Genomic DNA, 26,221 nt, shown 5'->3' with positions numbered 1-26,221 from the left:
AAATCGAGGTGTATGCTTGGCTGTGTACAACAGTTGAGTGCCTGCCCAGTCGTGTTGGACTGTTTGTGACCCGCCAGACTCCTCTGTCCATGGAATTTTCCAGGCAAGAATACTGGAGTGGGTTGCCAGTTCCTTCTTCAGGGGATTTTCCCAACCCAGGGATAACACCCAGTTCTCCTGTGTCTTCTGCTTTGCAGGCGGATTCTTTACCGCTGCGCCACCTGGGAAGCCCAAACAAGTATTCCTAATTGTTCTTTTTTTCTAAGAGTTTTTCCAAAATTAACCACGTGGTGGTGCTGTGCTACCAAATCAATTGACCTCAATTCACTCCCTTGCCACTGAAGCCAGCAAAAAGGAGTTCAGTGACACCAGCGCATAAGTAAAATGTCCAGTGAAATCAGTAGAGAGTTTAGCCTATTTATTTAAAATCCGGAGGAAGAATAAAATACTTTATCCCTTAACGTTTTTAAGGAAAAACTAAATAATTCTCCTGTGTATTTACTGTGATCACAATTATGGTTATTCAAAATGAAATAATATTCTTATGTAATAGCAAAATAGTAAGGATTTATTTTTTAGTTCCAAAGAGGTTTTACTTATCTTAAAATAAATAGGAAATTACTTTACCCTTCTTTATTTTAAACAGATTCTATCATTACTTATGTAAAAATAGTACAGAGCTGTTTTAGAAATTACTCAAATTATTAAAATTGCTCTTTTGCACAATATAAGTATTCATCTCAGTATTTAACTGCCTAAATCTCTTAATCAGTAACAAGAAAACCACAGTGTGCATGTACATAAATATGCGTTTTCAGTTCTTGAATATTTATAACTCATGTTAATTTTATATTTATATTTATATCCAGTAAATACGTATTATCACTTACGGACTTCTCAGGTGGTGCTAGTGATAAAGAACCCACCTGCCAGTGCAGGAGGCATAAGAGACTTGGATTCAAGCCCTGGGTAGGAAAGATCCCCTAGAGGAGGGCATGGCAGTCCTCTCCAGAATTTTTGCCTGGAGAATCCCTTGGACAGGCAGGCTATGGTTCATAGGGTCACACAGAGTCATACACAACTGAAGCAACTTAGCACGCACATTCTTACTTATCCAGTAAGATATAAAAACTATGGACTAAAAACATATATTTAATTTAGCTTTTCTTGTAAGAATGAAATGGCTGAATTTAAAATGACTTCTTCTCTCATTTTAAATGCAACCCATGGCCTAATTATTAGATGTGACAAAAAAATTTTAAGTTATATTATCCTGACTTCGTTATTGTTTCTATTGTTATAATACTAAGCCATATATAGGGCACTTTTTATGTATTCATACTTTCCGTAGTGCAATAGGACATAAGTATAAAATAAGAATAGTTTCTTTTTTAAAAAAAAAAAGCAGTATCTTGTGGCTTGGAGAGATATATAAAGCTGCATAATGTTATTCTGAATTCAGAATGACACAGTGAAATGACATTGTCACAGTGCTCATAAACTGGACCCAAGTTGAGGTTTAAAAATAAAAATGCCTTTTTTTCATTCTGAGAAGCTCATGTAAACTTGACCATCATTTTTAATCCACTTATACCTTCCATGCATAGAGAAAGAGGAGAGAGGGAAAAATAGTAAAAGGAAACTAAATAAAGATTTTGGAAATGCAATCATAACAAGAATGTGTGTTTTAGAGAATTTTAAGCATTTTAATATATTCTTTAGTGAGATAAAAAAGAAAATCACTCCAAAAACAAAAAAACAGATGATATTTAAAAACAGATATATTCTAATGGAGAATATGTATTTTTAGACTTTTTATATGCATGTAATATACTTAAGAATATAATTTCTATATGAATTTGATTTCATATCAAAATTTTTCATTGCAATTCTATGCTGAGCTATTGAGAGAAAAGTTTCCAAATGTAATTTTAACATCCTTAGGGAACCTAAACACTGCTCTTGATATTTACATACATATTTATTATTGTACATCTACTTTTCCTGGGACTGAATAAGTTGAAGATACAATTTTCTGAGAACTGTATGTATATATCCATAAATAGTCTTTTAATAGAGCTTTCCCTCAGAAAAAAAAAATCTATTTAAAGAACTATAGGCCAACTAGTACATGAAGAGATGCTGGACATCACTAACGACCAGGGAAATGTTAACAGCATAACGAGATACCACCTCATATATGCTAGATTCGTTATTATCAAAAAGACAAAAAAAAATAGTGTTGGAGAGAATATGAGGAAAAAAGGGTCTTTGTACATTATTGGTGCAAATATAAATTGGTGTAGCCATTATGGAAACCAGTATGTAGGTTGCTCACAAAGTGGGCTTCCCTGGTAACTCAGATGGTAAAGCGTCTGCCTGCAATGCGGGAGACCTGGGTTCAATCCCTAGACTGAGAAGATCCCCTGGAGAAGGAAATGGCAACCCACTCCAGTACTCTTGCCTGGAAAATTCCATGGGTGGAGGAGCCTGGTGGGCTATGGTCCATGGGGTCGCAAAGAGTCAGACACTAACTTAAAAAGACATATGCAAACCCATTTTCACTGCAGCATTATTTTGTTATTGTTATTTAGTTGCTAAGTCACGTCCAACTCTTTACGACCCCATGGACTGGTGGGCTGCAGTCTATGGGGTCGCACAGAGTCGGACATGACTGAAGAGGCTTAGCAGCAGCAGCAGCGGGCTCCTCTGTCCTCCAGTATCTCCTGGAGCTTCCTTAGGTCTTCCCTGGTGTGGCTCAATGTTAAAGAACCTGCCTGCCAGTGCAGAAGGAGGGGGTTCAATTCCTGGGTTGGGAAGATCCCATGGAGAAGAAAACGGACACCCACTTCAGCATTCTTGCCTGGGAAATCCTTGGACAGAGGAGCCTGGAGAGTTGCAGTCCATGAGGTTACAAAAGAGTCAGACATGATTTAGTGATTAAACAAAAACAGACATCATTATTGACAATAACGAAAATATGGAAGCATCTCAAATGCCCACTGAGAGGTGAATGGATAAAGAAAATGTGGTATGAACAGTCATCCCTTGGTATCCACAGGGCATTGACTCCAAGACCCCTTGCAGATACCAAAATCCAAGGATGCTCAGATCCCTTATATAAAATGATAGTATTTTCATATAACCTTTGCATATTTTCTGTACACTGTAAATATTTTTATATCACTTTTAATATCTAATATAAGTAAATGCTATGTAAATAGTTGCCTGTATGCAGCAACTTCAAGTTTTGTCTTTCAGAATTTTATATAGAACTTTTCCCTTAAATAATTTGGCAGTTGATTGAATTGTTGGATATGAAATCTGCAGTTACAGAGATACAGAATAAAATCTTACTATTTATGACAACTTGGAGGAAATTTGAGGGCATTATGTTAATTTAAGTGAAATAAGTCAAAGAAAGAAAGAAATATCATATAATTTCATTTATCTATGAAATCTAAAACAAACAAACAAGCTCATAGATACAGGGAACTGATTGGTATTGCCGGAAGTAGAAGTTGGGTAGTGGGTGAAATGGGTGGGGTGGGGTGTGGGCTCCTGTTCTCAGTCATGTCCGACTCTTTGCAATTCCATGGACAGTAGGCTGCCAGGCTCCTCTGTTCGTGGGATTTCCCAGGCAAGATTACTGGAATGGGTTGCCATTTCTTCTTCCAGGGATCTTCCCAACCCAGGGATTGAACCCGAATCTCCTACATTTCTTGCATTGGTAGGCAGATTCTTTACCACTGAGCCACCTGGGAACACCCCAGTGAAACGGGTAAAGGGAAAAGGTTTTTTCTCTTTCTCACATTTCCATATTTCTTCATGCCCCTTCCTGACAAAAGACAGACTACATATCCTGAGATAATGACGTATTTCTAATATTTTGAATTTTACTCTTCTTCTATATGAATCAAGTTAACATAACTAGAGGGCTTACCATCATATTATACCTTCTTGCCTTCTCCCTCCTTCTGGTTAATTTTTCTGTTTACTTGGCACATCATAGCACCCTCAAGCCCAGCTTTATCCTTTCTCATTTCTTCCATTCACCTGTAGCAGAGCTTGCCCATATCAGAATTCATCCACTCTGAGGTCTAGGCTCATGAACAAGTGTGTGTTAGATATTGATATTCTCATAAAAGTAGTAAATAAGGCGAGGCCAAACCTGGTATACTTAGTGTTTACTTCTATAACTGATTTTTAAATTAACCTTTTCATCTAAGCTGATAACAATGACAAATTAAATTAAAATTAAACTCTGAGAAGAAGTTTTTAATGGCTTAAGCGAATTAATAGGCATAGTTGTTTCAACATAAAATATGCATGTGTGTGTGAGTGCTAAGTTCCTTAAGTAGTATCTGACTCTTTGAGACCCTATTTCACTCTCCTCTGTCCATCATATTCTCCAGGCGAGAATACTGGAGTGGGTTTCTATGCCCTCCTCCAGGGGATCTTCCAGGAATTGAACCAGCATCTCTTATGTCTGGTGCATTGGCAGGCACATTCTTTACCCCTAGCACCACTTGGGAAGTCCAGCATAAAATATATACCTGTTGAATCACAAAATAAAAGTTGGGAATGAATATTTCCTAGTTACCCATTTTTTTTCATTTAATATATTCCTCATTGAAAGGAAATTAAGATGTCTCTCATTTCCTTTGTGTTGTTTAATTTTTATTGGGTAATCTATTATTCATAAACATGTCCACGTACCTTTTTCAATTTGATAACTCCTTCTTGTGTGTCCTCATCTGTGACGATGTCAAACAAATTTCCTCCATCTCCTGGAACAATATTGTATTCAATTTCTGCATTCTGTCCAAAATCAGGATCCACAGCTCTTATTCTTCCAATAGCTGAGCCAACAGGAGAAGACTCGGGAACTTTCAGGTGGAAAATGCCTGATGAGATACATTTATATTTTTTGTTTACACGAATTTAGCCAAATATATAAAATTACTTGGCTTGAAACTACAGTCTACAAAAAATAACTGAAAGACATAATAATAGTGCAAAACCAAAAGGCAGTTTGTTCTCCAATTAAAGGTTATAATTAGGAGTAGTATTTTCACTTTTCACTTCAAAGGATTCTATAGTAGAATTTCAATCATTAAATATAGAAAGTGTTGAAATTACTAGAAGAAGTACTTTACATACTAACACCATCTAATACTTGCACCTAGTATCAAATGTGAAGGTGAGGATATCCATGAAATAAATTGGTACTAATGTAAAAGAATCCAGGATATAAGACATAGATTAAAAAGATGCCTCCATGGGATTCTCCAGGCAAGAGTACTGGAGTGGGTTGCCATTTCCTTCTCCAGGGGATCTTCCTGAGCCAGGGACTGAACCCAGGTCTCCTGAATTCCGGGTAGACTCTTTAACCTCTAAGCCAGCAGGGAAGCCCTATGTAAAAGAATCCAGGATATAAGACATAGATTAAAAAGATGCACAGAGAGATGATAGATGAATATATAGATGAGCACACAGAAAATAGAAGAAAAATATTTAGATACTTAGAAAAATAAGGTTATGTATCTTAATATTTATTAAAAAATAAAATATTTATCCTAATATTTATATTATGGATATATTATGACCTTGAAATAAGTCATTTTTAGTTTAGTGATTATACTCATTGAGTAAATATTTCATTTTATTATATTTATATTATATATGTTATAAATATAGGATACATAAATATTAGGATAATATTTTATTTTTTAATAAATACTAGGATATATAACATTTTTCTAAGTATCTAAATATATATACATATATTTAATCTATAATGGATTTAAGTATATTGTGCTATAGTCTAATATTAAACATATTTAATCAATTTTTCCTGCATTTCCTTCTAGGTATTTTTACACACTTTTAAAATCAAGACATAAATTTCTCTCTCTCAATATTTTATCTTTAAAGAAAAAAGTAAAATGCTTGCTTTCTGCCACCAGGGGGAGCACCAACATTACGATAAATTTGATACTGAGTCAAGCCTAAAAAAAAGTTCTATAAAAAATACAACAGAATCACACACAAAAAAATAATATCCCACAAAATTAAAACATACGTTGTTTACAAGAATTTGAAAAATTTTATAAGGCATGAGATGAAGAAAAAGATATAGGTTATTTTATTGATATCTCATCAATAAAAATATTAATTGATTAAACAGTAGTCTAAGTCAAAATAAGGAAAGAAAGAAAATAGGAAAATCAAAACTAAACACAAAAATACACAGTTTCAATTAATAATGACTTTGATTAAAATTTGTATTAGTTGATTTTGGATTGTAATTTCCTATAAGTAAACAACCAGGGTAATTAATTTGATTTGCATTTCTAGTTACATTTATAGTAATTAAATTAGGAAGCAAGTATGTTTCTGGATAGTGAAGTTCATTCAACATGCTATATTACAATATTACAATCATTTCCTTTAAGAGATATGAGAAAAAATAATAAATCACATTAGGGAGATTCTGCCAAATAATTTATTCTTTACTCCCAACTGTTTTTATAGGTTTTATTGTTCTTTCACAATCAGCTTCAAAATTTTATAAATTAATTAGCTCTGGTAGCTCTTAATTTTTGTCATCTGCCTTTCTACCACTCCCCCAAAAAGATTTATACCATTTGCTCTTATTTATATTAGCCTGCTGCTAAGTCGCTTCAGTCGTGTCCGACTCTGTGCGACCCCATGGACGGCTTCCTACCAGGCTCTTCTGTCCCTGGGATTCTCCAGGCAAGAACACTGGAGTAGGTTGCCATTTCCTTCTCCAATGCATGAAAGTGAAAAGTGAAAGTGAAGTCGCTCAGTCGTGTCCGTCTCTTAGCGACCTCATGGACTGCAGCCTACCAGTTTCCTCCATCCATGGGGTTTTCCAGGCAAGAGTACTGGAGTGGGGTGCCATTGCCTTCTCTGATATTAGCCTAATTTATATCCATTTAATGGACATTGCCTCAATGGGACATATATTTAGTCTCAAGAGAGTTAAATATTCACCTAAATCTTTCATTTGCATGTAATAGAAAATATACAGTGGTATAAAATTCTTGTTTAATCAGTTAATTTAATAGTTAACTGACTGTATGTTGTTGTAATTATTCAATTGCTAAGTTGTATCTGACTCTTTGCAATCCTATGGACTGCAGCACACCAGGCTTCCTTGTCCTTCACTATCTCACTGAGTTTGCTCAAATTTATCCATTGAATCAGTGACTTTATCCAACCATCTCATCCTCTGCCAGCCCCCTCTCCTTTGGCCTTCAATCTTTCCCAGCATGAGGGTCTTCTCCAGTGAGTCATCTCTTTGTATCAGGGAGCAAAAGTATTGGAGTATCAGCTGAAGTCCTTCCAATGAATATTCAGGGTTGATTTCCTTTAAGATTGACTGGTTTGATCTTCTTGCAGCTCAGGGGACTCTAAAGAGTCTAAAAATGGCTTAGTTGTAAAGAATCTGCCTGCCAATGCAGGAGGTGAAGGAGACATGAGTTCTATCCCTGGGTCGGGAAGATACCCTGGGGGAGAAAATGAAAACTCATTCCAGTATTCTTGCCTGAAAAATCTAGACAGAGAAACTTGGTGGGCTATAGGCCATGGGGTCACAAAGAGTTGAACACAACCAAGCACACAGGCTTTCCAGGTGGCGCTAGTGATAAAGAACCTGCCTGACAATGAAGGAGACATAAGAGACGTGGGTTCAATCCCTGGGTCAGGAAGATCCCCTGGAGAAGGAAATGGCAACCCACTCCAGTGTTCTTGCCTGGAGAATCCCATGGACAGAGGAGGCTGGAGGCTACAGTCCAGGGGGTCTCAAAGAGTTGGACATGAGCGAAACCACTTAGCACATACATGAGCATACACACACAAACAATATAGTGGCCTTCAAAAGAGATATGAGAAACCTCTCTAAAAGAAAAAATGTTATATAAATAAATAAACTGACATAGACCAAATAAGAATACTTCAAGTGGCAATAATGGAGCATTAGGTAGACATTATAAAATAATTTGGGTTGAAAAACTCATATTTTCTATCAAACCAGCAATTTTTCACAGACTATAATTATGATTCATTAGGTTTCAGTCCTTAAGCCCTTAACAGAAAGGCTAGCCTATAGAGTTGCTCAGTGTTTGTGGTCTTAAAGTAGGGGTTGAATTTGAGGCAACAAGAACACAGAAAAAGAATAAAATCATAGGTAACATTTTATATACTAATCACCTACAGAAAAGGTAAAGACAGATATCAAGGAGAATTTGTATGAGTTCAAATAGCCATGATTATATAATCAGAACATGATGCAGCTTTTTCAACCTAGTTTCTTTGCAGCATAAGTGTCTAACCATAACCATAGTAAACACCTACCCTGTTGAAGCTCTCCTGAGATGTAAGCAAGCATAAAGATGCCTGAATTCCTGTTTAACGCAGCAAGAAAGCATGTGACCCAGACGTTTAGTACAACGTCTCAGCTGCAAACTCCAAAGAAAAATGCAAAGGCATAGAACATGTGAGATGTTGTGTATTTCTTTTCATCTTTTTTTCTTAATGCCTATGGTTTATCAGAAACGCGTCTGCATTCTTTGCATCTCACTGTGTGCTTGTGATATTGAATAGAAGAAGTACCAAAAGCCTTGACTCGATATGTGATCTGTCATGGTCTACTCTCATGGTACATCAGTAAGTGTTAGGACAGTTCTTGAGCTTTTCCAAATAGAGTGGTGGAGGCATAGGTTGAAAAATAAAGTGAAAGTGAAGTCGCTCAGTCATGTCTGACTCTTTGCGACCCCGTGGACTGTAGCCGACCAAGCTCCTCCATCCGTGGGATTCTCCAGGCAAGAATACTGGAGTGGGTTGCCATTTCCTTCTCCAGGGGATCTTCCTGACCCAGGGATCAAACCCAGGTCTCTCACATTGCAGGCAGACCCTTTGACCTCTGCGCCACCAGGGAAGACCTTAAATACAAGAATACAGTCTCTCAGAAAACCTTCTATAGAGACACAGAACTTCAGACCCAAGTACTAACATCAAAGAATTCAAGGGAGGAAAGGAAGCCAGGTTGAAAGAAGAAGGGGGAGGAGGCGGAAGAGGGGGGCAAAAGGGGTGGCCTTAAGATGTCTCCTGCCACCTACAGATGCCCAGGCGTTATGGGACTTTTCCCTGGGCCTCCAGAGAAGGGAGGACTGGAACTCAGCCCTACCAGAAATCAGACCAGACTAGAACCAGAATTCGAGTTCTCTGCCAAGAGGAGGTGATCAGTCTCCAATCCTCAGCTCAGGCTGAGGGCCCTTCGACCAGATTCCTGCATCCAGGACTGGGGGACTAGAAAAACAGGGAAGGATAGGAACGGTTAAGGAGAGGAAAGAGAGAGGGCAGGGAGAAAGGTCAATAAAGTCTCTTGTTCCTTAAATGCTCCTTTAACAGGGTGTTTAGTTAAGAAACGTGACTTTGTATGCTCAGTCGATCCTTCTTGTCTCTCTCTTTGCAACCCCAGGGACTGTAGCCCACCAGGCTTCTCTGTAAATGGGATTTCCCAGGCAATAATACTGGAGTGGGCTGCCATTTCCTTTTCCAGAGGATCTTCCTGACGCAAAGATGGAACCCGCATCTCCTGTGTCTCCTGCATTGGCAGGCGGTAGTCAAGTAGTCGGAGAAGGCAATGGCACCCCACTCCAGTACTCTTGCCTGGAAAATCCCATGGATGGAAGAGCCTGGTAGGCTGCAGTCCATGGGGTCGTGAAGAGTCGCACTCGACTGAGCTACTTCACTTTGACTTTTCACTATATGCATTGGAGAAGGAAATGGTAACCCACTCCAGTGTTCTTGCCTGGAGAATCCCAGGGACAGGGGAGCCTGGTGGGCTGCCATCTATGGGGTTGCACAGAGTCGGACACGACTGAAGCGACGCAGCAGCAGCAGCAACAGCAGTCAAGTGTAGTGGATTTCAAATTAAAAACATGAATAGCTGTACATGGTGGTGATAGTGATGCATCACTGGAGCAAGGGGAGTATTGAATGAAATCTTTAGGAAAATATATGCTAACTTATAATCTTGGAATATTTCTTACTCTATTCTATGTATTTAAGGGAAGCAAATAAGTTACATGTTAGGCTTAGGTTTAGGTTTGTTTCTCACTTGAATATTTAAAAATAAAAATAATAGAATCAAAAAATCAAGGAAAATAATCTAGTCTGGAATCATCACTTAGGGATTATGATTAGTGAAGGCAAAGTATTTAGCCAGAATTAAGACCATTCAATGTTTAGAGAAAAAGTTGAAACTCAGGAAGATTATCTAAAGGACATCAGATAATACAAAGCATAAATGAAAAAGTTCTCCTTTTCAAGACAATATGCTGAGATATGAGTTCTATGTTTTATAAAAGAACATTTTATGAAGCTAATAACAATAAATGTGAAGATAGCTATTATTTGTATTATGTTATCAATATATGTTAAGTAGCAGCTTGAGAGTCCCTTGGACTGCAAGGAGATCCAACCAGGCCATTCTGAAGGAGATCAACCCAGAGATTTCTTTTTGGAAGGAATGATGCTAAAGCTGAAACTCCAGTACTTTGGCCACCTCATGCGAAGAGTTGACTCATTGGAAAAGACTCTAATGCTGGGAAGGATTGGTGGCAGGAGAAGAAGGGGACAACAGAGGATGAGATGGCTAGATGGCATCACTGACTCAATGCACGTGGGTCTGAGTGAACTCTGGGAATTGGTGATGGACAGGGAGGCCCGGCGTGCTGCAATTCAGGGGGTTGCAAAGAGTCGGACACGACTGAGTGACTGAACTGAACTGAACTGAACTGAACAGCTTTAAAAAAGAAAAAAAAACTGTCAGCATACAGTAAGCCTGCAAAACTCATATCTAATGGCATTGAAAAATCTGTGATTAAAATGAAATACTATCCCTGTCCACAAAAGATCTACTCAGTAACATTCCATTAACGTGCCCTACCCAAGTTAATAGATAATATAAGTAAAACAGTGGTTTCCCATTTACATCATTTTTGTACACTGAGGTTTTAGTGTACATAAAACAAACACATACAGAGCACTGAATTTTCTGTTGTTTACATAAGAGGTATACATATTAGTAAAGTGGAAGATGCATTCATTAAGACAAGCATTTTTCAGTAGAACATCATAGTTGGTAATAAAGCCTGCAGAATATGGAACAAGTCAAAAAAATTGTGCATTAGTCTTGTCAGATTGCTTACACTCTGTCGTTTTATTTTCAATGACTTGACATTTTATCACTTCTGGAAATTCAACAGCAATAAAGCTAGGGTCATTCAGATTAATTCAAAACTGAAGTAAATCTTCAACTGTGCCAAACTTGGATGGCTTTTGATGTACTATGTAATTACACTGCCATCATTTTCTGGGCATCCTACTTTTGACGCATATGAAACATCTTAATGGCACTACCTGTCCAACACAGATTAAGGTATGAAACAGGTGACAAGAAATTATTCACAGTGGCAATACTAATATATACTTACATATTTATCAATATGGATTCTATGCTTAAATATTAGAACTAATAAATGAATTGAGTGATGATGTAGGATCCAAAATTAATTTGCAGAAATAAGTTGCATTTAAATACACTAGTAATGAAATATTGGAAGAAAAATTAAGGAAACAATTCCATGTACAGTTCCATAAAGAATAAAATATCTACAAATAAATATAACCAAGGAGGTGAAAACCTCTACTTTGAAAAATACAAGATATTGATAAAACTACAATCTAAAGATTTAATGCAATCCTAATAAAATACAAACAATATGTTTCACAGAACTGGAAAAAAAATCTTAAAATTTGTATGAAACCCCCCAAAACCACTAATAGCTGAAGAAATCTTGAGAAAAAAGAATAAAGCTGGAAGTAGTGTGCTCCCTAATTTCAGGCTATAGTACAAAATCAGCCATAAAAAAAGAATGAAATCTTGCCATTTGCTGCAACGTGGATGGATCTAGAGGGTATTATGCTATGTAAAATACAAAAATACAGAAAAGGACAAATATCATATGATCTCACTTACATTTGATATTTGAGAAATAAGACTTGCATTGTTGTATAGCAGAAACCAACACAACATCATAAAAATTTTTTAAAAATATTTTAAGAAACTTACAAAACAGAAACAGACTCAAAGATAAGGAGAATGGGGCCTCCCATGTAGCACAACAGTGAAGAATCCACCTGCCAATGCAGGAGACAAGAGACGTGGGTTTGATCCCTGGGTTGGGAAGATCCTCTTGGAGAAGCCCATGGACAGAGCTTGGTGGGCTACAGTCCATAGGGTTGCGCGACTGAGAGACTGAGCATGCACGCATACACACACAGACACAGAGAACAAACAATGGGTGATTTGCAGAGGGGAGGGAAGTGTAGGAGATGGGAAAAATAGGTAAAGGGAACTAAGAAGTGTATATACTTGCAGTTATACTATAATCACAGTGTTACATAGTACAAAGTAATGAATGTCATCAATGGTATTGTAATAGCTTTCTATGGGGATAAATGGTCATTAGATCTACTGTACTGATCTTTCAGTGATGCACTTAAATGTCCAATCGCTATGATGTACACCTGAAACTAACATGATATTATATGTCAACTGTGTCAATTTTTAAAGGTAAATTACAACTACTACTACTACTACTAAGTCGCTTCAGTCATGTCCGACTCTGTGCGACCCCATGGACTGCAGCCTACCAGGCTCCGCCGTCCCTGGGATTCTGCAGGCAAGAACACTGGAGTGGGTTGCCACTTCCTTCTCCAATGCAGGAAAGTGAAAAGTGAAAGTGAAGTCGCTCAGTCGTGTCCAACTCTTAGCGACCCCATGGACTGCAGCCTACCAGGCTCCTCCATCCATGAGATTTTCCAGGCAAGAGTACTGGAGTGGGGTGCCATTGCCTTCTCTGTAAATTAATTATTGATATTTGCTACAAAATGGATTAACTTTTAAACATGTTAAGTAAGACATATTATATAAAGGATTAAATATTGTATGAATCCATTATATGGGGTATACAGATAGGCAAATCTATAAAATAAAGTAGATAGAATTATGCCTGGGAGTTGGGGAGGCAAAGGAAAGGGATAGGGGACCTATTCTAATGGGTATGCAGTTTCTTTGAGATTATAAAAATAGTCTAGAATTAGATCACGGTGATGGTTACACAACTGTGTATATATACTAAAAAACACTGAATTGTATACTTTTAAAAAACAAAAAAAAAGTAAAACATTAAAAAGTTTAAAAAAATAAAATTTAGAAAATAAATGTATATTACTATAAAACTGTTGATTCAGTGATTGAAGTCAAACAATAGTGATCTGTATGTATGATTTACCATCTGATTACAGAGAAGTAAAATGTTGCTTTATAAACATTTTAGTGTTTTAATTACTTAAGTGTGTTTGTGTTTGTTAGTAGCTCCATCATGTTTGACTCTTTGCGACCCAGTGCACTGTAGCCCACAGGCACCTCTGTCCATGGAATTCCCCAGGCAAGAATATCGGACATGACTGAACAACTAACACACACACACATACTGGAGTGGTTTGCCATTCCCTTTTCCAGGGATCTTCCCAATCCAGGGATCAAACCCAGGTCTCCTGCCTTGCAGGCAGATTCTTTACCATCTGAACCACAAGAGAAGTCCTAAGCACACAAAATGATCTTTCTTTATCTATAGAAAATAAAAAGGAAATGAAAGCAAACATCATATCGCATGTGATGTTAGCTCATATTTTACAGAAAAGATAATAATATCATATGGAGGATAGATCCGCTCCTGAACTTCCAGACTAAGACACATCATATTACCAATAGTCTAAAAAAGTACAGTGTGTAAGAAGCAATAAAACCCTTTTCCTTTGTCTCCCACTGTTCCTACAGAGTTTCTTCATTTGCCTTTTCTGCTCATCTTTAAATAGGCAGTCCTATGTTGACTTTTATTACCAAAATCTGAATTTGGAAATCAGACATTTCTAGTATATCATATTTATTAATGTTTTGATCCTTAAGCAAAATGAAGACTTATCTCATCTGCCACTCCACCTCCAAGCCAAACTGGACTAGGGCAGGTGGGGCTTCAGTTTAGAAGTGGATGTCTTTATAGGATTTCCCTCTGTCTTGTCATTCACTTACCAGTAAAACTCCCATCCTGGCTTACTTCAACACAACATCACTGAATACAGATTTGAGAGGAGATGTGCATAAGTGACTGTGAGGAGGCGGTAGAGCCAGCTCCAACATACAGATGAGGACACTGAGGTACAAACATGTAGCTACTTATAGTCAGTAAGTTGAACCAATCAAGTGTTCTCTGCTCTAAACTACAGTTCCTTATTTGGTCTGCCTATTTCACTTTGTTTTTTTCTGCCTAGTGTCAGTCAAGTGGAGACAATTGTTGAGTTATCAAATAACCCCTTTACAAATACAAATAATTCAAGTTCTTCTTAATTTCAGCTGTATTGATGAATGCAAACTCCAATTAAGGGTGGATTGAGTCTGTTGGATAGACTTGGGCAGAGTTTCTCTTTTCAGTTTTATAAAATAAATATCAATGAAGATGTAGAGAAGAGAGCATTAAAGGATATAAGAGGTTCCCAGGAAAGTCATTTATCTAAAGATAAAATGACTTCTGCATCCAAGAAAGGAAGGATGTTTATCACATCTCTTTCAGTTCTTTCAAATCTCTCTTTCTTTTTACATAGCTCCCAAATTTCAAGTACGATTATTTTTATATTTAATTCCATAGTTCTACTGATTTGTAGATTCAGTAAACATGTGGTTATATTTCGATGCAAAACAAATTACTCTTTCTAATATTATTCTTTTTCAAGACTTTATAGTGAAAATTCCAACAAAAAATTCCAAATGAATTATGAAACAAAAACCCATTTATATTACTTAATAATTGTCAGAGATTTCCTGGTAGCTGGGGGCTTCCCTGGTGGGTCAGTGGGAAAGAATCTATGTGCCAGTGTAGGAGATGTGGGTTCAGTCCCTGAGTTGAGAAGATGTCCTGCAGAAGGAAATTACAACCCACCCCAGTAATCTTGCCAGGGAAATACGATGGACAGAGGAGCCTGGCAGACTACAGTCCGTGGGGCTGCAAAAAAGTTGGATGAAACTTAGCAACTAAAAAGTAACAACAATGATTGTCAGAATAACAACTATTCCTGATTTTCAAATATGTATTAATATATGTGATTTATCTAACCACTCCTCCCATTACATAATAGTAAGCATGATGGAAAGCTTGGCAGGAACACACAACATTTCAAGTGCATCAATAATCTTCCACTGTACATTCATTTTATGGAGTACATTTAGTTTAGTTTAGCTTTAGTTCAGTCGCTCAGTCATGTCCAACTCTTTGCAACCCCATGAATCACAGCACGCCAGGCCTCCCAGTCCATCACCATCTCCCCGAGTTCACTCAAACTCACATCCATTGAGTCGGTGATTCACCCAGCCATCTCATCCTCTGTCGTCCCCTTTTCCTCCTGCCCCCAATCCCTCCCAGCATCAGAGTCTTTTCCAATGAGTCAACTCTTCTCATGAGGTGGCCAAAGTACTGGAGTTTCCACTTCAGCATCATTACTTCCAAAAAACACCCAGGACTGATCTCCTTTAGGATGGACTGGTTGGATCTCCTTGCAGTCCAAGGGACTCTCAAGAGTCTTCTCCAACACCACAGTTCAAAAGCATCAATTCTTCAGCCCTCAGCTTTCTTCACAGTCCAACTCTCACATCCATACATGACTACTGGAAAAACCATAGCCTTGACTAGATGGAGCTTTGTTGGAAAAGTAATGTCTCTGCTTTTGAATATGCTATCCAGGTTGGTCATAACTTTTCTTCCAAGGAGTAAGCATCTTTTAATTTCATGGCTGCAATCACCATCTGCAGTGATTTTGGAGCCCCAAAAAATAAAGTCTGACATTGTTTCCACTGTTTCCCCATCTATTTCCCATGAAGTGATGGGACCAGATGCCATATCTTCGTTTTCTGAATGTTGAGCTTTAAGCCAACTTTTTCACTCTCCTCCTTCACTTTCATCAAGAGGCTTTTTAGTTCCTCTTCACTTTCTGCCATAATGGTGGTGTCATCTGCATATCTGAGGTTATTGATATTTCTCCCAGCAATCTTGATTCCAGCTTGTGCTTCTTCCAGCCCAGCATTTCTCATGATGTACTCTGCATAGAAGTTAAATAGGCAGGGTGACAATATACAGCCTTGACATACTCCTCTTCCTATTTGGAACCAGTCTGTTGTTCCATGTCCATTTCTAGCTGTTGCTTCCTGACCTGCATACAGATTTCTCAAGAGGCAGGTCAGGTGGTCTGGTATTCCCATCTCTTTCAGAATTTTCCACAGTTTATTGTGATCCACACAGTCAAAGTCTTTGGCATACATTTACTATTCCCTTAAAACCTCCATTAAATATATAAAACTATCTTTCATCCTTGTCTATTTAATTTCTGATTCACCTAATGAAACACAATAGGTGAATAATTCTCTTTGACATTTTCCAATAATTTCACAAAAATAGGCCACATCAGAGATTTTACTATAAATTATAAATAGATTCAGCATCTTACAAACTATGGTCTTGAGAAATGTTTGAAATTCAAATTCACCTGGTAATACTTATTTAGCCAAAAGTTTGACTTTTCAAAGATTTTTGGAAATATTCTGATGCCGGGAGTTGGTGATGGACAAGGAGGCCTGGCATGCTGGAATTCGTGGGGTCACAAAGAGTCGGGCACAACTGAGTGACTGAACTGAACTGACTGATGCTAATCTAGAATAGTGATATTTGTTAATAGTCACTTTCCACATAATATTTTAGTTTCTTTTAAGCAAAACTAATTTTTTCAATAGCAACAGGTTCATTCATCTGCAAATTTTATTTCAAAATATTCATCATATGTTAATGCATCATGTGCACATGCAATAGTTTAAATTTTCTGTAATTGTCTATATTTTATTTGTTGACTATTCCATATCTCTTCCCTATTTTGTTTCTTATACCTAAAATGTTTCACTTGCCCATTACTTCTCATTGCCCTTTGCATAAATTCAATTTTTCATTCTTTCAAGGACAGCTTCGAATCATTTTTGATGAAACTTGTTCTTGTTCCATTTTTCCACAGTTATTTAAATTATGCGTTATGTTTTTTCAGTGTTTTAGTATATTTTGGTACACACTTGCTGTTCCACTGATTAACTCTTATTAGATATTTCAGAGATAGCATTGACAATCTTTCCTTCAACATCCTCTCAGATATACTCCGTAATGATCTGGGTGCCCATCTTACACATTTGTATATCACTGTGTGCATAAGTCCATCATTTACTTTACTTCAAGTAGTATAATTGTCCATTAATTTAATCCCCCCATTATACACAGAGATGCTTGAGGGAAGAGATTAATTTTTTATCTCCTTTATATAGTACAAAAATGAGATAGCCATTTATTCCTCAGTAAAACTAGCAATCCATGAAACATTATTCACTAAAGGATACAATTTATTGTGTCCAATATTTGGTAATAAAATGTTTCTTATGTACAAAAATTTTTAATGATTTTTAGTATTGTTTATGCATGTTTAACTCATAAATATTGTAGAAGTCCAATTTCTTTGCCTATTTATGCTTAGACCAATAGTAGGGCAAATATGAAATAGATTTAAATCATGTGAAGTAAATGGAAATTTAGGATGCTTTCATAACTGTGATTAAAAATATACCATTGTTAGAAATATGTTTAAATGTTTGAGGTGATAATTTCTAAGGTTCTCCTTATACTTCCATCATTCCCCTTCCCGGACTTATACTCAAAATTAAAGATTTATATCCTCTTTATTCTAATTAAATTCATCCATGCCGCAAGTTACCTTTATCACTTCTATCTTTATGTTAGAAAAGCTTTCTTTTTTTTTTTTTTTCTTTTTTGGACTTTGATTTCTCTTTGAAACATTCTGTATTTTCAGCTATTTTTTCCTGATTTTCACTAATTTCAGCATATCAACAGAAAAACTATCCCTTAGTTTAAATAATTTCTTTGCCTGCTCTTTATTTTACTTATCTCTGAATCCAGCAGATCACAAAGTCCTTCCTGTTCTGCTACTTCAGATTTCTCAATTCTGCATCTATCTATTCCAAACAGCTACCCTAGGTTTGTGCCACATCTTCTCTCTGCTTCAGTGTTTACCAAATTATTTTTCTAACTTATTGATTTATGACATTGCCACTCTAATCAAAAGCACACACATACATACATAAATATATGTGTCTGTTTCAGCTTCATGGCACTCTGCAACCAACCTTCTCTCTTTCAGTCTGTTAAATTTTTAACTATATACACATTTCTTCTTAAATTCTATATCCTTCATAAATATTTCATAACAATTCTAGCTTGATCAATTAGCTGTATCCTCTTTACACCAATAATTATTCTTATCATATTACAATTTTGGAATTTTATAGTGGTTGTTATTTATTTATACATATGGATATTTGTCTTATAGAGTGCACTGTAGGGTGAGAAGAATAAAGAAAGTATTATTCAATTCACATCTCTTAAGAATCAAGAACAAGTATCATAAATACATATATTTGATTATATAAAAGTGGCAGGAATTTTTGACAAGGCAATTTTCAAAGGCTGCTGCTGCTAAGTTGCTTCAGCTGTGTCCAACTCTGTGTGACCCCATAGACAGCAGCCCACCAGGCTCCCCTGTCCCTGGGATTCTCCAGGCAAGAAAACTGGAGTGGGTTGCCATTTCCTTCTCCAATGCATGAAAGTGAAAAGTGAAAGTGAAGTCGCTCAGCCGTGCCCGACTCTTAGCGACCCCATGGACTGGAGCCAACCAGGCTCCTCCGTCCATGGGATTTTCCAGGCAAGAGTACTGGAGTGGGGTGCCATTGCCTTCTCCTTTTCAAAGGCTACAGTAATAATAAAATAAACTTAAAGCATTTTAAGACAACTGGGGAAATGATATTAACAATCAGAGCATATATTCTTTACTCTGAGTAAAGCTGTTTGATAGTATTAATATTATTGTTATAATTGCCATCTCAATGACATCACTTGCTGTCCATCTCACAAGCTCAGCTTCTCTGAGAATCTGCTAATAGGGCAATGGAGCAACCAGGTTCCAATCTTCTATACTTTGCAACATTGAGAACAGGACCAAGTAGATCATAAAAAAGTGTCAGCACTATTTTAAAAAGATTCATATACTTATCCACAAAGCACAGTATGATATTCACAGGGACAATAATAAGAGAGATGGTTTTAAAGTTCTATTGTTTTTCATTTGGTTACATCTGCTTATACAGTCTACTGAAATTCAGTAGACCCGTCTCACTGGAGAATTGGGAGTGCAAAGTTTTTCACTGAGCTTGCATTCAAATTGTATTCACTTTGATAAAATTTGAATTCAGCCTCAAAGCATCAGTATCTGACATTCATAAACTCTTTGAAAGATGCCTAAGCAAGATATAAAAATGTATATAAGTGCTTAATTGTTAAAAAAAAAACTTTCAAAATACTTAATTTAAAATGACTGCAGTTTAGTATGCAGTCTCCACCCATATAGGTGAAATTTATAAAATTCCTATAAGGAATAGAATTTTGTGCAAATTAAAAAATTCTCATGAGATGCAAAATAATTAACTCATTACCTCTAGTTAATGAATAATGAAAAAGCCATCTCAGAGAATCAACACTTGCCCCTTCATCACCGTAAACTGGTGGATTTCAAATTGTGCCCTGCAGACTACCTATACCAGAGTCGGTTGGAATGCTTATTTACAATTCAGATTTCTGGGTCTAAGCTCTGTCAACTGAAGCATTGCTTTTATCACTACAACATAGGATCCCAAAGGATTCCTAAGGCAAACATGATTTGAGAACCACTGGGAGACCACTGGTGAGTAAGTTCCAGATTATCAACTGTATGTCTTATCTTCAGGAGATAGTTATTTTTTATTTGGTTTTATTTAAATAGACAAAAACCCATTTGGGAATTAAACTGAAAGCATTTATTCCACTTAGTGAAAAGCTGGTTTTATAATGTGCTTTGGCTTATTTTTCAAGAATAGAAATAGAATCATCAAATATAATGACTCATACCTACATTCTATGTGAGAAGTAAAAAATTATTGAGTATAAACTTTTTGTTTTTTAATCCCTAAAATTTATAATTTTTAATGCTGTTTTAGGGCTTCCCAGTTGGCGCTAGTGGTAAAGAATCATCCTGCCAGTGCAGGAGATGTAAGAGGCCCAGGTCTAATCCCTGAGTTGGGAAGATCCCTGCAGGAGGGCACAACAACCATACTCCAGTATTCTTGCCTTAAGAATCCCATAGACAGAGGAGCTTGATGGGCTATGGTTCATGGAGTCACAAAGAGTTGGACATGACTGAAGCAACTTAGCATGCATGCACACAATGCTTTTTAAACATTTCCTCCCAAATGAAGATAATATCTAATTGTCAAATATCATAGATACATACAATATTAAAGATCAACTTATATAACATTTTTGTCTTAGTCATACCTTTAGGAGGTATTGAGCAGCTGAACACACACACACACACACACAACGTAAAAGCCACAGATTAGAATAAATTGTCAGAGAATGATAGAAAAGTGGTATATGTTTGAAATTTCTTAAATAAAATTTAACTATGGGAATTAAACTGTGTATTAAAGTTGATGCTAAATTGGCACTAGTATTAAATTTGAGAAACATACACAAACATGAGTTTATATCATTAACCCCTTCATATATTATTTTTTTCTTACCACTTACAACCAACACCCATTTCCAGTTAAGGAAAGTCTTAACATTCATTTGATCTACACTGTTAAATTTGCATACAACTGATCTATGCCACTCTTCCAATCTCAAATATTTGAGTGAAGCTGAAGCAGGCTTTCTCACTTAAATAGCAGTGGAACTTACATAAGACCAATTATTTTAGTCATTTTTCTTCTGCTATTTCATTCAGAGTAATTGCTACCATCTCTTTCTAATTCTTTCACTTAAAATAACATATTGGAGACAGCAATAAGAACAGAAATCCCACCTTTGCCTCAGAGGCATCTTTAGAATCATGCTGGGGTTTTTAACAGTTTATTTGTGCTTGACCAGCAGGTAGGAAGCAAGCCCTTGGCCAGAGTCTCCAGATAAACTAGGAGATGAGATTTGTACATATTTCATACCCTAACAGGCCCAGAAGGAGAATGTGAAAAGAACTGAAGTGATTCTCAGCATGTACATATTAAGCCGCTTCAGTCCTGTCTGACTCTGAGACCCCATGGACTGTAGCCCACCAGGCTCCTCTGTCCATGGGATTCTCCAGGCCAGAATACTGGAGTGGGTTGCTATGCCTTCCTCCAGGGCACATAATTACATATTCAGCTGTATCCTGGGCGCTTAAAATTCAGGAAGCATTTTTTCCTATAATGTTATTTAAATAAATATATAAATCTATATAAAGTTTTAAAATTTCAAATTGCATATTAAAAACAAGTATAAAATATATAAATATGCAAATATAACTAAAATAAATTTAAATCTTGAACATGTATCTTTAATGGGTGATCTCAGTCATCCTCATAACAATCAAACTTTGGGGACCTGGGAGAATGTGAAAATACGTTTTCGAAGGCTGGATCTGAGTAGCAGTTTTTAGTTCTTTATTCAGAATAATTTATTACATGGTTTTACCAAGAAAATTTCAGTGTCAAAGCTCACCATTTTCCGTTTAGCAAATGGCGAACAAAGAGAAAGAGACTTCGTGACCCCTCTGGGTGTAACTGGGTTCATACTGATTCTAATAAAAATCTTTATTAATTACATAATATAATGACTACTTCCTTAAACATAAACAAACTATTATAAATTTTAAACTATTAAAAGAGCCTGTCTCGACCCGGATGCCAAAAAAGTAATGATAGGATGAAATGAAGAGATATGTTTTAATTAAACAGATCAATATTTTTCAATAAGTAAAAATATTTGTATCACCATTTACTTAATAATTCAATAACTAATCTGGGCATCTTGTCACCTTTCTATATCATACATTTTCAATTTAAGAAAACATATATAGTTGGATATAAGTATGTATATATTTGGGCTTAGAGAATCCCAGGGACGGGGGACCCTGGTGGGCTGCTGTCTATGGGGTCGCACAGAATCTAACACAATTGAAGCAACTTAGCAGCAGCAGCAGGTGGCTCAGACAGTAAAGAATCTGCTTGCAATGCAAGAGACACAAATTTGATCCCTGGGTCAGGAAGATCCCTTGGAGAAGGGAATGGTTGCCCACTCCAGTATTCTTGCCCGGAGAATTCCATGGACAAAGTAGCCTGGCAGGTTACAGTTCATGGGGATCCAGAGTCAGACACAACTGAATGACTAACAGTTTCACTTTCATGTGTATATTTATGCATAATTCTGTAGTTTTTGATAGTTTGTGCAAAAAAGATCAGATATTGCTCATTGTGCAGTAGGAATTTAGGCTGATGCATTTAATTATTTAATTTTAGAGTAAATTAGACTGTTTTTTATATTAACTGAAGGACAATAACATTGTTTTCTGGGGTGAATTTCAATATTTGTAAATGTTTTATTTGTTAAATTAACAAACTGTAACATGGATACAATGATATATTTTATAAAGTAACTAAGGTACTAATATTATTGACATAATTGAATCAAAATTCCTATAATGAGAAACAGTCAATATAAACAAATATGTTAGTTATTAGATGAAAACAGACCTATTTTTATTTGTTTATTTTTTGGCCACACCACACCAAACCACTTATGGAATCTTAGTTTCCTGACCAGGGATTGAACTTGGGCCACCACAGGGAAATCACTGAGTCCTAACCAGTGGGTTGCCAGGGAATTCTCAAAAAAACAGACTTACTTTAAAATGTTGCTTATGACTAAGAAATTGTCTTAAAACAAATATTAATGACCTATGTTCTACATTCAAATTTGTTTACCATGCAAACAGTTCTTACATGCTTATACTGAAAAAAAAAAAGCAAACACTTCTTTACATTTCCTATAAATTACTTCTTTTCATCTAAAATATGAAGGGCTTTATTTCACCTAAGTTGCTTTCTTATTCATTACAAAATTATTATTACAGAAGAGATAAGTGAGAGAAGTATTTTGCCTAATGTGAATTAACCACATCACTTAATTGATTTGATCTCATGTATAATTTAGATAAGCTTGTTAGATGATTTTGTCATTTAGAATTCAAGTAATGGAAACCACCAGTGTTTTGCTGGTAGCTTGTTTTGACAGATGGAGATCCTCAACGGATGTACTTGATTATAGCAGATGGAAGTTATATGACTATATGTAAAAGATTTTACAAAGAAAACTTTTAATCTTCATTTGACTGCAGGTAGAGCTCTTTTAACATACTGGCATTATTTCTATTTCTAAAACAGTATTCCCTCCTTTTTTTGTGAACAGTACTCTATATCATCTGTGGGACTTTTGGTGCAAAGCATGGATATCAAAGGTAAATCACCTTTTAAGAGGGAAAGTGATAAAAAGTTAGAGTTTGAAGTCCCAAAGTTAGAGTTTGAAGTCCCATCATAAGATGAGGGCTTCGGTTCTCCTACCAAGGGGTTGTGTGATCTTGGACAAGCTACTTAACTTTTAATAATAATACAACCTTGCTATTTTATGTTTAAAATTGAGAAACTACTAGACAGTCATTGTAAAGCTAAATGCGAATATATATGAAAATCACTTTGCATAATGCATGACACATGGTAACTTATTAGTAAATATCATTGTCACCATCATCAAATTAAATTGGTAGGAAATTTTGATGCCTTAGGAACCATCTATTTTGCAACAATAAAACAGTAAACTATTTACACTTGCATCATACAAACGGCTATGCCATTTAATTTTATTTTCATTTCTAACAAATTTATAGTAGGAAATGGATGGAAATGGGTGCTTAACAATATTACACATGCATATGTACACACACGAAGTCAAAACAAATTATGATTAGTAAATTTTAAGAAATAATCTTGTGCATTTTTAAGCAACAATGAAATGTAGCTCCATGAAGTTTATCTGAAGGAGAAATTTTTTCCAGCATAATTGATTGATAGATAAGAACTAATATAGCTGGTTATGGGAAATTCTCTTTTTAAGTTACAATATGTATGAAATATATGTTTTCTTGACTTTTATATTCAAATGGTTAATATTTCAGTTTGCCATTTTATGTTATATTTTCAGTTTAATTGATCCATGTGAGAAACACTCCTGCACAAAGAGCATTGGCTTCTGTAGAGGTGGTTTTTCTGTTTTTAAATGTATTCTGTATTTTCCTCTGAAGGATGTAATTCAAAATGACAGTACATTAAAAAGAGCTTGACACAAGTCATGTAAAGTTTCAAGGGGATTAATTTTTTATTCATGCAAAATGTGAAAAACCCTCTTCTTTCTCATGATTCAAAAATATCTCTCACCCTATTATATTTTCAGGCTATAGTTCAAATGTGCATGTAACGCTTGCATATTTGAAGAAAGAAAATAATTAGATCACAGTGATCCATTTGATATATTTATTCTACCCTTTCATTTCTGTTTACAGTGACAATCCAACATATGTCATGTGACTTTTTGCAGATATGTCTTAAAAGTATGGTTTTAGAGTTGCAGATAAAAGAAAACAATAGATTTTTATTTTTATATTATGTTGCACTGGAATAAATTTGAACTGCAGAGTCAAAAAAGGGTTGCTAGTTTTGATGATCTTGGGCAAGTTAATCTCTCTAAACCTCAGTTTTCTTAACAGCAAAACATGGAATATAAAGACCTCAAAGTATTTCCAAAGAAAATGATAAAGTTCTGACACAGCATGTAAATGCTCTAAAAGTTCAGATACCCTTACCTCCCAATCCTTCTTTCTGGGTCTCATCTAGTTACTCTTAGACCTACAGATTCAACTTTGAATAAATTCCAAACAGGCCTACTGTTTTATCCAGATTCTTCTCCCTAGCAAAGACCCGGAGTTGATTTTCCTGTTGCCCTGGGACCTGAGTACACCATCTTGGTTCCCTGCCTATACTCTAGTTTCTCTCCCACTGAGACATGTTCATTTCCTTGTTGTATTCCAGTCTATTTGTCTGCTGGCTGCACAAACTTTTGTGAACTACCCTTCATTCATATTCAGAAGCTGTTTCTTTCCAATGGTTGAGTTTTATACTCCTCATCTGAAACACTTTACCATCATCCTTGTGAATAAGAGTATTGACACCACCTAAGATCATCTCTGTTGTCTCCTATACACTAGACTGAACCTATTTTATATGCACAAAATCCAAAACAGGATTTTAAATCACAATACTACCTTTTATGTAAAAATATACTAATCCTTCAAACTAGTCTCCTCAATTAGCTATCACAAATTACCACAAATACATAGTAAAAATATTAAAAATCAGTATTTTTCAGGTGAGAATATGTTCTTTGTTAATGCCATATGATAGAGAATCAAATACTTCATTTTTTCCATTTACATATTTATGTATACTTTTTTCTGTTTCCCTTAATAGAAGAGAAAGAGAAAGGGACGCTCTAGGGCTCTGTTATTAGTCGTAACATATTATTTGCTAGCTATTTGTCATACACATCCCATTTGCTAAAATAGGGTGATTTCTAATTGCCAGTCTTATAACATTTGTTCAGTACACTGATTTTCTGATCACTAACTAAAGATATTTTCACAAAAAATATGTTCGTAGTTTTAAGAAAAAATGACCAAGTATTAGAGTACATAAAATCATACAGCTAAAGGAATAAAATATCCATTTAGCTAAATGTTCTCAGTGTTATATACTTTGGTAGATAAACTCACCTGGAGGTAGATGAGGAAAATCATTTTGCTTTGTTTTATAAAACTGCTCATGCAAAACAGTGACTTCATCAAGTTCCTTATAGAAACAATGATAGAAATATTCACTTTCTGTATTCTAAGTTCTAGGAACACTGAACTACAATCCTAGAAAAGTACCAAAAATCAAACAGGTACTTATTGGTGTTAAATGTAATACTGCAAAAGAAAACTAGATATAACACAGGTGAGAGGTATTCAT

The 26,221-nt window shown here is 35.9% G+C and overlaps 1 protein-coding gene across 3 annotated transcripts in view; it reads right to left on the bottom strand.

The window, feature by feature from the left end:
- Positions 1 to 26,221, bottom strand: part of CDH12 (cadherin 12) — a 1,193,930-nt gene that overhangs the window by 61,557 nt on the left and 1,106,152 nt on the right. For all 3 annotated transcript variants that reach the window (XM_069556583.1, XM_069556584.1, XM_069556582.1), the window contains one exon: positions 4,720 to 4,907. In XM_069556583.1, the coding sequence (XP_069412684.1) occupies positions 4,720 to 4,907 (188 nt within the window). The remainder of the gene's footprint in view (positions 1 to 4,719; positions 4,908 to 26,221) is intronic.

The sequence above is a fragment of the Ovis canadensis genome, chromosome 16, assembly GCF_042477335.2.
Source record: "Ovis canadensis isolate MfBH-ARS-UI-01 breed Bighorn chromosome 16, ARS-UI_OviCan_v2, whole genome shotgun sequence".
Classification (NCBI taxonomy): Eukaryota; Metazoa; Chordata; class Mammalia; order Artiodactyla; family Bovidae; genus Ovis; species Ovis canadensis.
Note: the sequence above shows the minus strand (reverse complement) of the source record. Positions and strands in the feature narration are given on the sequence as shown.